The sequence below is a fragment of the Cebus imitator genome, unplaced genomic scaffold (assembly GCF_001604975.1).
Source record: "Cebus imitator isolate Cc_AM_T3 unplaced genomic scaffold, Cebus_imitator-1.0 Scaffold81, whole genome shotgun sequence".
Taxonomy (NCBI): Eukaryota; Metazoa; Chordata; class Mammalia; order Primates; family Cebidae; genus Cebus; species Cebus imitator.
In genome coordinates, this window is record NW_016107396.1 from 1,614,180 (window position 1) to 1,632,051 (window position 17,872).

A 17,872-nucleotide genomic window follows, 5' to 3' on the forward strand; every position below is an offset into this window, starting at 1 on the left:
AAAAATGAGAAGTTAAGGAAATCATATTTTCACACTATTTTACACATTTCTTCTCAAAATAGTATTTATTTAAATATATCTTGTGTGTTCAGAAATAATTTTTATCCCCAGATATTGATTTGGTTCCTTCTTGGCTTGAGAAGATAAAAAGTATGAGGTATCATTTTTCCTTTTATTGATGAATTTTGCTTTCAGAGATACGCTTTACATATGAAACAGGAATAGCAGGTATATATTCACACACACATATATACACACACTTATATCAACACACAGAAACATATGATTAAAATTGATAAAGTATTGTTTATAATTCTGAAAAGTAATATAAAAGTACAGAAGTGCCAAGGTTGTTATAGGCTGGAGTTGGTATGTCTGTCTTCATTGAGGAGAAACTTTTGGATTTCAAAGAAGGATATATTTAGGGCTGAGTTCGGTGGCTCACGCCTGTAATCTCAGCACTTTGGGAGGCCGAGGCAGGTGGATCACGCTTGAGGTCAGGAGTTTGAGACCAGCCTGGCCAACATGGTGAAACCCCATCTCTACTAAAAATACAAAAATTAGCTGGACGTGGTGTAGGGGGGCACCTGTAGTCTCAGCTACTCAGGAGGCTGAGGCGCGAGAATTGCTAGAACCTGGAAGGTGGAGACTGTGGTGAGCCGGGATCACGCCACTGCACTGCAGCCTAGGCGTGTTTTTTTTCTCTGTCTCAAGAAAAAAAAAAAAAAACAAAAAACGAAGATATATTACTTAGGAAAATTCAGCTATACCTAACCAATTACGTTTTTTATTTGAAAACTGCTTAAATAGTAGAATCCAAGCAAAAATTGGGGGTTACAAGAAAAGGTTTTAATATATTCTTGTATATCAAGGATGACATAAAAAATGTACTATAAACATTTGTTCAGGGCAAACCACTTTCTTGGCTTTACGGGGCCAATGTTGCCATTTTTGATCCAGGCTTTCTTTGGCTTGGCATTAACTAGGAATCTCCCCATCCTGCAAAACCAAAACCAGTGAATTTGTTGGGGTTTAAATAAATTAGGCCCTTCACTTCTACTAAATCATATGGAGAAGTGGGTTCCCACCCATGGGAAAGAAAGCATAAGGTACAAATACAGATTCTGTCTCCTATCCTTTTTCAGTTTGCTTTCCCTAATTTTGCTGGTTGCAGGTCCCTTGCATCGGGGGAAGAATGCATGTGTGTGTGTGTTTACACAGTGACATGCACATTCTACATTGTCTTAGATGAACTTCTGTAGGGAGCAGAGCTAAATGTATGTTCACTCTACCATCTTTAATTGGAAGCTCAGTTTGTACTTATAAAAGTTGTACAATGAACATGTTTTAATCACTTACTAAAATAAAGTGAACTCTTCCCCTGAATATAGCACATGTCAAAGTACCATTAGGTTCTCTAGATAGCTTCTAAAAAGACTTTTAATTGGTTGTGGTAGCTTTAATAGCATCTGTTTTGTGTTTTCTTGCAGGTGCTTTTCATTAGTTTTCATTTTCTTGCTTTATGATTTCCTGCAGTTGTCTAGATAATCCGTATTACTTTGCATGTGTATTTAATTGGGTAGAGTGGGAGTGGGTCCTAGGAGTTGAAATAGGATAGAAATGCTTTTCTCCTTAAAATATGTTATTTGGGGCTGGGTGTGGTGGCTCACTCCTATAATCCCAGCACTTTGGGAGGCCGAGATGAGCTGATCACGAGGTCAGGCGATCAAGACCATCCTGGCCAACATGTTGAAACCCTGTCTCTACTAAAATCCAAAAAAATTAGCCAGGCGTGGTGGTGTGCACCTGCAGTCCCAGCTGCTCAGGAAGCTGTGGCAGGGGAATCGCTTGAGCCCGGGTGGCAGAGGATGCCGTGAGCCAAGATTGTGCCACTGCACTACAGCTTGGGAAACAGAGCAAGACTCCACCTCAAAAAATATATATATGTTATTTGGGCTGGGCGTGGTGGCTCACGCCTGTAATCCCAGCACTTTGGGAGGCTGAGATGGGTAGATTATTAGGTCAGGAGTTTGAGATCAGCCTGGCCAACATGGTGAAACCCCATCTCTATTAAACAAAACATTAGTTGGGTGTGGTGGTGTGCGCCTATAATCCCAGCTACTCAGGAGGCTGAGGCAGGAGAATCATTTGAACCTGGGAGGCAGAGGTTTCAGTGAGCCAAGATTGCACCATTGCCCTCCAGGCTGGGTGACAGGCCGACACTTGGTCTCATCTATATATATGTTATTCGGGTTTTTGGCAAATAATAGTTGTAATTCATTTGTTATTCACTTGGTTTGGGTCATTATTTATTATATATAGTTTTGTGGCTTTGTTCATTAAGCATTTCTGGATCAAACATTGGTGATACCATGAGGAATTTTTAGTGATACCATGAGGAATTTTTAGTCTCCTCTGAGCCCTGGTTGGAGCCTGTGCAATAAAGGGGAAAGGATTCATTCCTGTGTTCAGTGTTGGAGTTCAGACTGATTTACTTTTCTATTTCTTGGTGCTTTTCCCCCTTAGACTTTCTTATTACTAGTTCCATGATGATATCCAGGTGTTCCTTTATAGTATTATAATACAAAAAATGTTCCATGCTTCCTGCCGACTTTTTCTTCCCCTGGAAACAAAATCCCTACTTTTTCAAATCTGGCAGATAAGCAGCTGAGTAAGAGGATCAGCAGTTTGAGTGAATGACTTTAGTGTGTGAATTACCTGTACTGCCTTCTAAGAGATGTTTGCATTTTAAAAGAAGATACCTGTTTACTCTAAAGAATCTAGTGGTCCAATTCTAGTGGTAGAATTTCACTATCGAAGCCAGGATAAGGAAAAAAATAAAGGCAGTTTAGGGTGGGAGGAGGATAGAGGGCTGGATTTTTGGCAACTTTGGGTCAGGTGGGCACACTACCAGTAGTACAGCCTTTTTGAAAGGCATGGCTCAGGGCCCTGTTCACAGCCAACAAAGCTGCTTAACTTTCCTGCTTCTGAATTCCTAGTTTCTTTCTGATGCTTCACAGTTTCCTCCTTACATAGTTGTAGCAATTTTTGTGTATGTGTTTTAAATCAAGCAAGACCTTAAAGATTCACCCAGCCAGGTCCCCTTTCCTCTGCACTCCAGTGGTGAACAAAGACCTTGTTATCACTTTGTCTTTTATTTTACTTTGTTAGTCATCCACCAGGAATGAAAAAACTTTTACTTGGAAAAAATGTCAGGCTGAATAGAAACACTGTTGCCCCAAGTAGGTCAATGTTTAAAAACTGAGATATTTCAAAATGAAGTGTATTTTCCCCCTAGATTGCCCAGAAGTTGCTTGTCCTCAAATCCAAGAATCAGAAATTAAGGTAGTAAAGTATAAGGACACTACTGTTGTTAGGGAACTCATCAAGCCCTGTCCCTTTGTGTCACATCCTATCACCCTCTGCTTTACAGCCATAATAAAGTAAGTATTTAAGTGATTAACATTATTCTGCATTATAACTTGTTTTCTCCTTTGGTTAGTTGGCAGTTAAAAAGAATAAGCACTTAAAAGAATAAGCACTTCTGGCTCATAGAGGTGAGCCAGAAACTATTGGAAACCCAATAGTTTCATTGGGTCTGGCTTGTGATAAGATGTAGGATCTCTAGTTGTCTTGTATTTTTCTACCTGATGATATCTTTCACAAAGGTAGACTCAAATATAATTGTCATTGAAGGTTGTCAGATAAATCTTGTTTTATCAGGCTGTATTGATATGTTTTCTTTTTTTCTTTCTTTCTTTCTTTTTTTTTTTTTTTGAGACGGAATCTTACTCTGTTGCCCATGCTGCAGTGCAGTGGCAAGATCTTGGCTCATTGCAACCTCTGCTGCCCTGGTTCAAGCCATTCTCCTGCCTCAGCCTCCAAATATCTGGAATTACAGGTGCCTGCCATGCACCTGGCTAATTTTTGTAGTTTTAGTAGAGACAAGAGTTTCACCGTCTTGGCCAGGCTGGTCTTGAACTCCTGACCTTGTGATCCACTCACCTGGGCCTCCCAAAGTGGTGGGATTATAGGCGTGAGCCACCACACCCAGCCAATCATTTTTTTAAAAAAGGATTTTAAGTGAATAGTTGAGAATTTGATTTATTATCCTGGCTTTTCTATCTGGGTCTTTGAAAGGGACAAAAGGAGCACATATATTCTTTAGGACGTTGCCTGGCCAGATTGAAAACTGAAAATTGATGGATTTGGAGTATATGGGCAGATTGTATGCTGGCACAGGGATTCTGTTTGCTGACTGCTTCATGGTTAAGCTTTTAAAAATTTGTTGGTTAAGCTTTAAAAAAAAATTTTAGGGTTTTTACGGCAATGAGGTTATTCTGTGTGATACTATAATACATCATGTATAAATGTCATTGTACGTTTTTCCAAACTCATAGAACGTAGGATGCTGAGAGTGAACCCTGTAAACTGTGGACTTAGGGTGATACAGTGGAGGTTCATCAGTTGTAACAAATGTATCCACTGTGGGGGTGATGTTGATAATCATCCCAATGGGGGAGGTTATGCATTGTGTGAAAGCAGGGGATATACAGAAAGTGTACCTTCTGCTCAATTTCACTGTGAACCTAAAACTGTTCTAAATAAAAAATTACAGATGCCTAGGTTCTTCCTTTGTAGATTCGAATTCGGTGGTTCTAAGCGGGCTGCAGCATCTGTGTAGCCAGAGTTAGGAACTGCTTTGAGAGGACTCACATTAAGGCTGTAGGAGGTCTTATTAAGTGCATGTGTGGGTTCATTTACTTCACAGCTGTTTAACTCTAATTGGTAGCTGAATTTTGTTATGATTTGTTTTAAGCAATGCCTAGGACATAGTAAGGGCTTGATAAATATTAACTATTATAATTGTTATTATATTTTAAAATCCTGATTATCTGTTTTTCTCAGGATTTTACCAGCTTTCTTAATTTTTGATGAAAATGCTTAAGTCCTATGCCTTGGATAAATTCCTGGTGTTCTTATATTTCATCACTATGTGACTTAGAAGGGCCGTAATGTAAATGTATGCCACTTACATATTTACAATGACTTTGCAATTTAAATAACTTACTTAGACTGAAAAATTAAACCCTATTTAGTACATTTACAAGTAAGAAAAATACCCCCACAAGATTTAAAAATAATATATTTTATCTTGTACTTTTGGATTATCCCTAGTGTTTAAGGACTTTTCCTTTGAGGGTCAGAAGAGAGACATTGGCTAGAACCAGTTGCATTACAAAAATGTAGACTGTCAAAGGTGAACTTATTTCCCACTGAAATAAACTCTAAGAGTAGAAATATAGTTGGTTTTTGCAGATGAGAAATTGCAAATTTAGCAGGCTATTTAGCAGCTGTTCACTTAGAGCAAATGAAGATTTAGATAATTCTTCCTCATAAGCTAGAATACTATTCCATTAAACTTTTATTACCAAAGGAAGGCATTTATGGAATGCCTGCAGGGCTGCATTTTATGAATGGCTGAGCAACTGACACATATTAGAACTGACATAGGTGTTTATTGTTTCGTTTAAGCAAAAAATACATGTACTTTTTTGTATAAAGTTTGTAGATATTTACTTGTCATCAAATATGGTTTTCTTAACAAGCCTTAAGATCCATTGCTCTGGGGCTTTTTTGAGGTTTTCTGCGTCTTCATTCCATAGGTTGGCTTTGGGTTTGTTGTGGAGCTAGAGTGTAGGTGTGAGTAGTAGGAATTGGTTCCTGAAATAACCTTCTGCACACCTGTTTGGATGTTTGGAGGTAGAAGTCCTCCAAGTGGGTATACCCTGGTCTACTAGCTGATTCTTATGTCTTGAAAACTCATTATAATTTCTGGACTACAGGAAATGAAAACTACAAATGCCTAAGAAATAAATTTGTGTGAAGTTGTGAATCATATATTAAAAGCTTAATATTGTTTAAAACTAAAAATTAGCACTGATTTTATTTGTTAAAAAAAAAAAAAACAGGGCCATGTCATAGATTTCAATTTGTTGTTGACAGTGAGTTTTTTGTTTCTGTGTTAATAATGTTGGTAGCAGGATTTCAGATTTTTTTGGTGCCATTTTCCATATAGTATTAAAGTGAAATACATTTTTTCTATCTTGTTTAAGCTTAACAAGTTGCTTATGAGATTAATTATATGCTCAGTTAAGAATTCTGTAGTATTTCGAAACCCAGCTGACTGGGGTGGAAGAACATTCCATTGAATACTGCTTTTAGACGTGATGGAGTTGGAAGCATTGCACTCATGAAATAAGGGTCTTACTTATGTAACATGTAAGAAGGGCAAGTACTTCTCTCCTTGAGGAGTCAATTAAAGTATACATGTGATTTTATTAAAGGTGAACCTGTGTGCTTCTGGCTTTACTAGATTTCCTTTAAAATTATTGCAGGGTCCAGTTACTGGAGGGTATCTTTCCAGTCTGTTCTAGTCTAGTGTGTGTTTTCCTAAATAGCAGCTTTTTAATTTTAATTTTTAGCAACTGAAACTACATTGAATGGCATTTTGTGTCATTCCTGTCAACAACATTGCAAAATTCCCCCAGTATTCTATCATAATCCCCTGAATCCTGTGGAATGGAAAAGATGTGAAGATCCTTAATGAACTGCGATAAGTTTTCCTTTCACCCTCCTTTCCTTTTAGTTTAGTTTTTAAGGAATAGTATACAAGAACAATTTCTTTATAGTGATTTGTAAGAAACCAAAATGTTTACATAAATCTGATATCTGTCTATCTTAACTGTATACATGTATACATATGTGAAATTTTCCTGATTAATGAAAATTAAGTTTGAAAAAAATTTTTCAGTTACTTTAAAAAAAGAGAAAGGAACAGTTGCTGTGGCTCATGCCTGTAACGCCAGCACTTTGCGAGGACAAGGCGGGAGAATTGCTTGAGCGCAGAGGTTAGAGACCAGCCTGGCCAAGATGGTGAAACCCCATCTGCCTTTAACAACAAATGTTTAGCCAGGCATGGTGGCATGCACCTGTAGTCTCAGCTACTCAGGAGGCTGAGGCAGGAAGATTGTTTGAGCATAGAAGTTTGAGGCTGCAGTGAGCCAAGATTGTGCCACTTTACTCCAGCCTTAGCAACAGAACCAGACCCCATCTCTGAAAAAGAAAAGAAAAAATGTATATACATATGTCTTCTATATTTATGTATCTACATGCATATGTTTGAGTATTTGGGAAAAATGTTTTCAAACTGAATTCTTATTAATGATCAGGCAAACTTTTCTTAATACTCTTCCTTTACTGTAAATGTCTCATTTACTACTGGAATTATGTTTTTAACATACACACAAAATCATTGACCAGGGTTTCTTTTTCCTGGGGTTTGAATGAACTTTGGGACAGAAATGTGTTGACAGCTCCCTTAGACTGGTAGGAAAAGAATTATCTGATAAATCACAGCCTTAGGTTATTTAAGACACTCTTCTTCTGTACGGTTTTATTGGATTCCCTTCCCCCGCCAACAATGTGTCAGTTGTTGTGTTTGCTCTGTGCATACCTTTCTTTCCTTGGCCTTTTATATTTGCATAGTGTAGTTTGGAGCTAGTGCAAAATACATAGCTTCAAGGCTGTAATGTATAGATTGCATTGTGCACTTCCCATCAGCGTCTCCTCGGTACACAATAACTGCAGTGTGGAGGGCCCTCCGTGGAGACAGTGATGGTGTTTATAAAACGCCAGTGGTGTGTGGCGTTCACTACAATCTGCCGGGTAAGCAGTTGCACAAATTCCTCCAAGTTGAGAGGCCTCCAGAAATGTCATGTTTTGGCCTCAGTATTGAATGCCACAAATAACAGCACAGGCATGGGGGACTTTGCTCAGCCTCTCAGATTCCAGCCTGCCTTTCTTTGGCTGCATATGCAGTAGATTTCGTTGCCTCTTTTTCTTTTTAAATGAAAGTTCTCAAAAGGTAGCTTTCTAATTTTTGAATAATGTGTTTTGAGCCCATCTAAATTGTCTTGTTTTGTCTCTCTTCTTTGGATATCCATAATATGCTATGTAGGTGTTTTAAAAAACGAAAACCCTGATACCTGGAAAGTAGACCAAAGGGCTTTTGTTGTTATTGTTGTTTGTGGGTTTTTTTTTTGAGATGGAGTCTTGCACTGTCCCCTGGGCTGGAGTACAATGGCACGATCTCAGCTCACTGCAGCCTCTTCCTCCTGGGTTCAAGCAATTCTCCAGCCTCAGCCTCCTGAGTAGCTGTAATTAGAGGCACCTGCCCTCACGCCCAGCTATTACATTTATTTTATTATTTTATTTTTTAGTAGAAACGGAGTTTCACTGTTTGGCCAGGTTGGTCTTGAACGCCTGACCTTGTGATCCATCCGCCTTGGCCTCCCAGAGTGCTGGGATTATAGGCGTGAGCCACCACACCTGGCCTTTTTGTTTGTAAAGTTTTCAACCCATTAACTTTATATTGCTAGTAAGTGGTATAAGTAGGGTTAGGGAGAGGCAGACAGAGGAAAAATAGATAGCTAAGCTCGTCGGCATTTAATATAGAAAGTTATATTCAAAATACTTGCTTTTGAAGTGTATTTGGCAAATTTTATTAACAGTTGCATGGTTTTATTTAATGAACTTGATGCTACATTGTCAGAATAGAGATTGACACAGTGTGTGCTTTATGAAGATTCTACTGTAAGAACAGAAACAAAGCAAAGGCATGCTTCAGATAGCAAGAAGAAATGACAGCAAAAGTGATGTCTTGGTGAAGGAATGTGCAAGACTAGAAAACCCCCTATCCCTTCTGCATAAAGATGAGGTATGGCCTACCCTTAAGAGGAAGGGGCAGACTGGCTTTTTTGCTTATGTCATTTCTCTAGTTCCCAAAAAGTATTTGGAAATGCTCTAGTTTACTAAGGAAGAGTATAAGCACAATGTAGAATTGTGAAAATGAGGTGTTGGCCTGTGCTGGTCTTCTCCCAGAATCCAGTTGGCAGTGTGTGTTTGGTTTAGGTCCTTGAACATCATGGGTTGGTGGTCCATGAGCTAGATCAAGAAGATTGTGTGAGAAACCAGAAGGCCTGAATTCTAGACTCAACTCAGCCAACTTTTTGACTGGTCTTAATGGCATTGAGCCGTTCATTCCACTTGCAGGTATCATTTGGCCTACTAGTCAGCTAAATATTCAGTTGGAGGCATTGAAGTAAGATGTACTTTTTCTTAAAGAACTCAATATCTGAAAGTAGTAAGTATCAAAAGGAGTAGAAGCGTAAGTGCCATAGATGTGAAAGAATACTCTTGAAGGAGAATGATGAACTATTGGAATAGGCTTCATGGGGAAGGATAATTTGAAGATTTGTTTACAAGTAGAGGTAGAGTTTTGACACTTGGAAATAAATCAGGGGAAAAAATTAGAATATGTCTTGATAGTAAGTATGTCTCTTTATCTGGGACAATACCCCCAAATTGCTGTGAAAACTAATGAAGCAACTACGTGTACTGGTATCTTAGGTGCGAGTTATGAAGCAAAATTATGTGTGTATTTTACTTGGTTAACAAATGTGTATTTGTAGTCCTTTAATGCAGTAGAATTCAAGTTATTATTTATTTAAAAAAATTTTACTAGGAGAAAGTTACTTTCCTGGATAGAAGTGTAGAATATTGGTATATATTACTAGCACACATAAGAATTTAATTATTTTAAAAGAAATTTGGAAAATCAAACTGAAAAATTAGATAAACTCTCTATAACCTTATTTTTCTTATTTGTGAAATAAGGAAGTTGGATTAAATAACTGAAAACTTTAAAATCATATTTAAAATCAATTATTATTTTAGAGCAGCTCAAAAAGGTATTGTAATTTCAGCTGGCTTTAATGAATTCATGTAATAAGCTAAACATTTTATTGATCACTTTAAACATAGTTCATTTAATTCTCTTATCACCATTATAAGGTGGGTACTTATAAAGAGAGAAAACTGAGGCCTAGAGAAGTTACGTAACTTGCTGTGGTTGCAGAGCTATTAAGATAGGGCTGGGGTGAAGCCCAGGACACTGTGATAATACTACAGTACTTTTCTTCCATATTGTTAAGAATTGGTGATTCTCAAGAAAGATGGAACATCCCAGAATCTGGCGGGAGAGGAAGAACTATCTTGAAGAACAATTTCAACTTACATGCCCACGTACGTTTTTATGTGCTACCATTATACATTGTGCCTTGGTTCTTTACCCCCACCCCAAAGAGAATTGTTATTTATGGAGTGTGTTGTGAACAGTGTGAAGACAAAGTTGTGAGCCATTGGATGGTATTGCCATCCAAGCCTACCCAATCAAGTTTGATTGCAGATTAGTACTGTAAAATGTTGTAACTTGGACCATTCACATATAGCATTTAGTATGTCTCTCCTGACAATCTGATGCTTTTTAGAATGTAAGAAGAAATGTGCTACTTTGTTTGCCTTTTAGAATAAGCCTCCAAAGCGGATCTGTTTTAGGTTCCTTAGGAGTGAGTTTTCTGTGTTTTTTTTTTTTTTTTTTACAAATTTCCTTCTCAGTCCTTCTTTTTATTCTCTAGCTTATGTTTAGTTCCCTGTTGTCTTGATGACTTTATTATAGCTATTTAGAAAAGTAATACATGTTAGAACCTTTTAAATGTTGAGTATAAATAATAAATTAGTAGAATGAAATCATTGTAGATTAATAAATTTTATTAATTTTGCTAGGGATTCAGTGAGCTTTCTTAATTTGAAGTTTTACAGCATTGTTTCTTTTAATATTGCCTTTCCGTTATTTCTCTCATCTCCATCTAGGACTCTGACAAGATATTTGTAGACCCCTCATTCTGTCCTCCATGTATGTGAAGTTCTTTCATATTGTCCTTCCCTTTGTTTTTCTCAGCCACATTCTGGATAGTTTTTTTCAGACCTGTCTTACAGTTCACCGGATTTCTCTTCCGCTGTGTCATGTCCTGTCCATTTGGATTATAACTTAGTTACTATAGTTTTCATTTCTATGTGTTTTATTTTGTTATTTTGAAAACCTGCTTTTTGATAGTCACTTTTTCCTTAGTCATATTTTAAAACATTTCTTATAAACACATAAAACATACATATTTTGTGTTTTGTACTTGACAATTCTATTATGTGCAGTCTCTGAAGATGTAATTCTGATACTGTGCCTAACTTTTAATTATGGTGTCTGGTTTCCTGATTTTGTTATTTTTAATTTATGTTTTTTGAGATTTTTGTCTATGAGAATTTCTTGCTTCTCTTAGGCAGCTAGGCACAGGCTTCTCTCAGGCAGCTCGGCACATCTTGGACTAGTTTAAAATGTATTTTGTTTTGGCATTTTTGAATCAAACAGGTGTGATACCAGTGTCTACATCTGTGTTAGGGTCAGATAGTGGTACAGGTTGAGTATCTTTTATCTGAAATGCTTTGGACTAGAAATGTTTGATATTTCAAGTTTTTTTTCAGATTTTGTAATACTTGAGCACTCCAAGAGATTGGAAAACCGAAATGCTCCAATGAGCATTTTGTTTGAGCATAATGTTGGCATTGAAAAACTTGTGGATTTTGGAGCATTTCATATTTTGGGTTTTTGGATTTGGGATGGTCAACCTGTAATTCTTTCCTATCTCATTTCTTGAGGCGTGGCCTTTAGAACAGTAATTCTGTTGTAGAATACATTAGTAAATGTTGTATTAAAAAATAGTGGGCTCTTTTGCTAAATAGTTTTGGGAAACGTCAAGTTTCCTAAGTGAAAGGAATGATGGGAAACAGGGTTTTTGCATTGCAGAACTCCTTAGGGTATCTGTTATACAAATAGATGTTTTGATGCTCAGTAGTAATATGCAATAAGCAGATTTTTTCTTGTCCTACTCTACTGCCCTTTTTGGGAATGAGGGGTATATATAACTCATGGGATGAGTGGGACCAGCAGAACATAACTTTGGCAAATATAGGTTGGCATCTTGATACTGGCTTCTGCCAATAGCCTTCTTGCCGTCTCCACTGTGTTTATACCACTTTATGACCATGTGTGTGCGTCTATGTGTGCGTGTGTGTGTGTTCTGTATTTAAACTCCCTGAGGGATGTTATGATTGTATCTGCTATTCCTTATCCCCAGAGTAAAACATTGTCATTGAGCAGAGCTCTTGTATCAGGCTATCTCATAGGCCATTGGTCACTTCTCTTTGGGCCAGTTGGGCCAGGTTATGTCCAAATTGGTAGATACATAATGCTTTATTTTTGGCTTCCCAGTTATTTTCTTTCTCTGCCAGTTGCTTATACATTTCCTGAGACCGTGTTTGTTGTACTCGTCATTGATTCCCCGGTATCTTAACATAGGAACAGACACATATGGATCAATATAGATTGAGTCTTAGCTTGGCAAGCCTTCACAGTCACCTGAGAGTTGGACAGTGTAACCAGCAGTCATATTGCATGGCTTGTTTATTCTGGATGGCTTCCTTTTTCATTTCACTGTATCCTCCAGTGTCTTGAACAGAAATTGACTCAATCTCTATAAACATCCAAAGTAAAAAGTAAGCTCTATAAACATCCAAAGTAAAAAGTAAGTTATTTTGAATATCTGTTTTCTCTACCTCAAAAAATCATTTCCTCCTTTAAGATTCACTTCAGATATCATATTCTTGGTGAAGCTGTAATTTCTCTAACTCTCATTTACTCATCCCATTTCTGGTGTTCCAGTAGCACTTTGTGCATCGCTTTCTCAACATGTGCTTCATGGTGTTGCATTTTTGCTTTTCCTTCCAGATTTTGAGTTCATTGAGGGTGGAGAGGCAGATGGAAGCTTAAGTAACCTGTATGTGCAATCAGGATCTCATCAAGAAACATTGAGAATATCTGTTTCCTGGAGAGAGAAGGAAAGAATAGTAGAGAAGCAGTCTTAGCATCTAGAAACATTTTGTTGTTTGTTAGATGTGGGATAGCAAAAGAATATTTGACAGCAGAGTACAGCTATGATTGGTTGAGGCATATTCCATCTCACTGGGTTAATTTGATTCTCACATGAGCTCTGAGGGAGTTATTATCCTCATTTTACAGTCAGGGAGACTAAGTGGTTTTCCATTGTCACACTGGTCCAGTAATAGAAAATACTTACAAAATGTTGAATGATAGAGGAACTAGGTCAGATAGAGGAACTGGTCCAGCGGTCATGCCGAAACCTCATGTACAGCCAGCATACCAACACTAAATTGTAGTGATGAGCTATGTGGGTGTTTTTTTCCTCTTAATCCTGTAGGGGAATTCTGTCCATGAGGGTATGTTCCTATTTTTGAAATGGAAGCCAATGAGAAAGTGTGAATTATTAATAAGAGTTGACTTGAAGCTAATGTTGGAATTGGAGGATGTTTTCTCCTTGAACTGAGAAGTATCTTTGGAGACATCAGGTGTCTTCAATATCCTTTTTACCCTAATTTCAAACAGCATCATAACCAATTGTTATGTACTGCAGCTCTTTTAGTACTTGTGGTATCTGGTATCTGTTACCCTCATTTCACAGATATGCAGATTAAGGCAAGCAGACGTTAAGTGTGTTGCTGTGGGTCACATAGCTTATAAATAGTGGAAGTGTATTTAGAACCATGGTGTTTGGCACACAGAGCCGAATGCTCTTATTCTCTACGCTGTATCTGTATATACTTTTAACGTATAGACAAACAAGCACATATCTATCTTAAGCATACCCAGTGATTTAATTGGCTGTAAAATCCTGATTGTGAGCCTATAGTATGTATACGGCACATTGCTTTTTAAAATTTCTTATGATTTATGTATTTATTTATTGAGTATTGAGATAGGGTCTCACTGTCACCCAAGCTGGAGTGCAGTGGCGTGTACACAGCTTACTGTAGCCTCTGCCTCCCAGGCTTAGGCAATCCTTTCACCCAGCCTCCTGAGTAGCTGAGACAACAAGCACACACCACCACACCTGGCTAATTTTTGTATTTTTTTTTTTTGTAGCGATGAGGTTTTGCCATTTGCCCAGGCTGGTCTCGAACTCCTGAGCTCAAGAGATCTGCCCACCTCAGCCTCAAAGTGCTGGGATTACAGGCTTGAGCTACCATGCCTCATCTTACATTGCTTATTATGTTGAAATAATGTAATCTGTGTAGCATTCTCCTTCTTCCCTTTACAGTTTGATGCAATCCTATTCTTTTGAGAAGTGTTACCATAAAAGGCATAATAATAAAAGTACCAGATTCTCCTCCTCAAGATATATGTAGGGGGAACATTAATTTTCACACACTGGATGAACTAGTGCGCGTTTTAATAGTGAGAGGGCATTCATTTTGAGAATGGAAAAGTCTGATGGCTTTTTCTTTTTCACTAGCAATCCATTGGTGGCTTTTATCAGTGCATCTGGGGAGGAGGCGTGTGTCTGACCTGACCTCACAGATGGGTTGTTCCAGGGGTGTGCATCTTAATTGGAAATGAGTCCCCACTCTGCTTATGTTTTGCCATTGATTAGACAATGAGCTTTTCTTCTCTGGCTGTCAAAGACTCCTACATCTCTGTTCATAGCAGCTTCTTAAATTAAAAAGAAAAATCTATTCAAGGTAAAAATATGTTAAGCCCTTAGAGGCAGTTGATTCCTTGTCCCACTTCCATTATCTTGTATTTTTAGAATTTATCCTAGGGAGCGAACACCGTATCATTCTCTAGGAAAATTGTAAATAGAAGCATAACTTGTATAGAGAAAAAAAGTCTGTTCTACAGATACCATAGAACAAAAATAAAACATTAAACCTAAGTGCTGATAGGATAAATTATGTTAGGATATACTGAATACTAGAGCTAACTGATTTTCCTGGGGAGTAGTATACTTTATAGATATGAGCCACCTTGAGGAATTGAGGGAAGCAGTTTCAACTTTTTTAAAATAAGAAAATGAACAGCTAACATTTTGCTTTTTTAGTCCTTTTTATATTTATATCGAGTAGCAATAAAGCAGATGGTGCTTGCTTATGCTTTTGTTTTAGATTTTATGCTTTGTATATGTGTGTAGGGTGGGAGGGCTAAAGTTAAAAAATTAATCACTTTTATATTGTTAGAAAATGATAAAACAAATATTTAATGTTAATTTATAATAAATCATGTATCTGATGTGACGTCTTTTATTTATAGCAGTCTTGGAATCTTTACTACTTGAAAAGTAAACTTACTATTTTTTCTCCAGAAACGTGCTAAGGGACAAGTGTTATTTGACAGAGTGTGTGAACACCTCAATCTCTTGGAGAAGGACTACTTTGGACTTTTGTTTCAGGAAAGCCCTGAGCAGAAAGTAAGTGATTTCAAGTTTATTTGTATCTTTTTAGAACATACTGTATTTATTTTTCTTAAACAGTTTATCTCAGTTTAAAATTTAGCTATAAAATAACTTAGGTGTTTATTATGACTTCACTGTGAAATCTGGTAAATACTGAAAAACTATCTTGTGTAGAGAGAAACCACCTGTAGCTTTTTGGCATGTGTGTGTGCATGTGTGCATGTGCCTTGCACTTACAACATGAGCAGACAGAATAGAATGTCATCAGTGGAAAATTGATGTTCTGGCGTAAGGATAACACAGACTAAATGGTATCATTTCAATCACTTTTGGCTCTCAGTCACTCAATCCGGCCTTTTGCTACCAGGTAAGTAAAGAAGCTGATCACATCAGCTCATATTGTGCAGTCACCTGTATGCTAGGTATTAAGGCATACCTGAAAAGCAGGGACAGTAGCTTATTGGAACGATTCTGTCTGAGGATACCAAGAACACTTGCTCACAGTGAAAGGGGCTACTCTCCATTATCTGACATTCAAATTACAGTCAGTAGAACAGAGCAATCAATAGAAGGACAGAAGTGTGAATTTTATTTGCCTATGTTGCTATCATTGTTTGTATTTACACGTCCTACTAATGAAATAGAGGATAGTAAGGGTGATAATTATATATACGTTAAGTTTTCTCTACTTGCTTTGCTTTAAATACTTGGTATCTAATTTGTGGTTTAATTCCATGTTTAGACTAAAGACAATTAAATTGCATGGCTGCCTGCTGAGTAGTACGCCAGTATTCTTAATAGAACTCTGTTTAGAGTACTGTTCTCAGATGTAATAGCACATTTGACTAAATAAACTAGGTGTTTTTTAGACTATAAATTATAAGGTGGTCTTGATATTGTTTCCAATTATGTGCTCTTCTGTTGGTCCTAAAAGCTGCAAAAAAGGAAGTGGTGGGAATTTTGTTAGGACTAACTACTTTTTTTGAGATTACATACTGTTAGATTCATAGGAGCATATAATATAATCTTTGTAAAGCAGAGGGACACTTCAGTATGTTATACAATACATAGGATAACATGTTATCTTAGTAGACATAGGATATACTACATTAAGAAATCTGGGCTGGGCGTGGTGGCTCATGCCTGTAATCCCAGCACTTGGGAGGCCAAGGGAGGTGGATCACTTGAGATCAGGAGCTCAAGACCAGCCAGACCAAGGTAGTAAAACCCTGTTTCAACTAAAATTACAAAATTTAGCTGGGCGTGGTGGCATACGCCTGTAGTCCCAGCTACTCGAGAGGCTGAGGCAGGAGAATCGCTTGAACCCGGAGGCAGAGGTTGCGGTGAGCTGAGATCGCGCCATTGCACTCCAGCCTGGGCGACAGAGCAAGACTCCATCTCAAAAAAGAAAGAAAAAAAAAAAAAAGAAATTTGGTATTTTTGGAATACCAGTTTTGCATAAGAAAGAGTAGTATTTATTTAGATGGTAAGATATACTATTTTTTTATTTTGACAACTCTCAATTTATGTGTCCACTTCATAGCTTTCACTGAATCTCAGACTCATATTCTTAACTGCCTACTGGATGCGGGAATTGACAGTTCTCTCTCTGTTGTCTGTACATTTAGTACACACCTTGTTTGTGTGTTACTCTTTCTCTCTATTATTGTGTGAATTCCTTGATAGTAGAAGCTATGCCTTAACTTATCTGTGCAGCCTCTGTATATGTAGACATTAACTGCTAGTTATTACCTGTGTGTCATTTCACACCTATAAGGATATCCACTCTCATGAAAATAGAAAATAGCAAGTGTTGGCAAGGATGTGGAGAGACTGGAGATGATGTGTACTGTGGGTAAGAAGGTAAACTGATACAACCACTCTGGAAAACACTGTGGAGCTTCCACAGAAGGTTAAAACTAGAACTACTGGCCAGGCACAGAGTGGCTCACGCCTGTAATCCCAGCACTTTGGGAGTCCAAGGCAGGTGGATCACGAGGTCAGGAGTTTAAGATCAGCCTGGATGACGTAGTGAAACCCTGTTTCTACTACAAAAATTAGCTGGACATGGTGGTGTGCACCTGTAGTCCCAGCTACTTTGGAGGCTGAGGCAGGAAAATTGCTTGAACCTGGGAGGCAGAGGTTGCAGTGAGCAGATATCGTGCCATTCCATTCCAGCATGGGAAACAAGAGTGAAACTCCATCTTAACAACAACAGCAAAATAGGACTACTACATGATCTAGCAGTCCCACTTCTGAGTATATATACAAAATAATTGAAAGCAAGATCTTGAAGAGATATTTAGATACCCGTGTTCACTGCAGCGTTAGTCACAACAGCCAAGAGATAGAAGCAACCTAAATGTCCATTAATGGGTGAATAAAGAAAATGTGGTACATACATACAATGGAATATGTATGTACCTATCAATACATACTCAGCATTGAGAAAGAAGGAAATCCTGTTGCATGTTATATCATGGATTAACCTAGAGGACACTATGTTAAGTGAGTTAAGGCAGTCACTAAAAGACAAGCACCGTAGGATTCCACTTATATGAAGCAGACTCATAGAAACAGAGAGTAGAATGGTGGTTGCTAGGGGCTGGCAG

General features: G+C 37.8%; 1 protein-coding gene across 39 annotated transcripts in view; it reads left to right on the top strand.

The window, feature by feature from the left end:
• EPB41L2 (erythrocyte membrane protein band 4.1 like 2) overlaps window positions 1-17,872 on the top strand; it is a 232,406-nt gene that overhangs the window by 128,375 nt on the left and 86,159 nt on the right. For all 39 annotated transcript variants that reach the window (XR_005201093.1, XM_037740204.1, XM_017533260.2 and 36 more), the window contains exon 4: window positions 15,171-15,275. Coding sequence is in view for 38 of the 39 variants with exons in the window: in XM_037740204.1 (XP_037596132.1) it covers window positions 15,171-15,275 (105 nt within the window). In the remaining variant the exon portion in view is untranslated. The remainder of the gene's footprint in view (window positions 1-15,170; window positions 15,276-17,872) is intronic.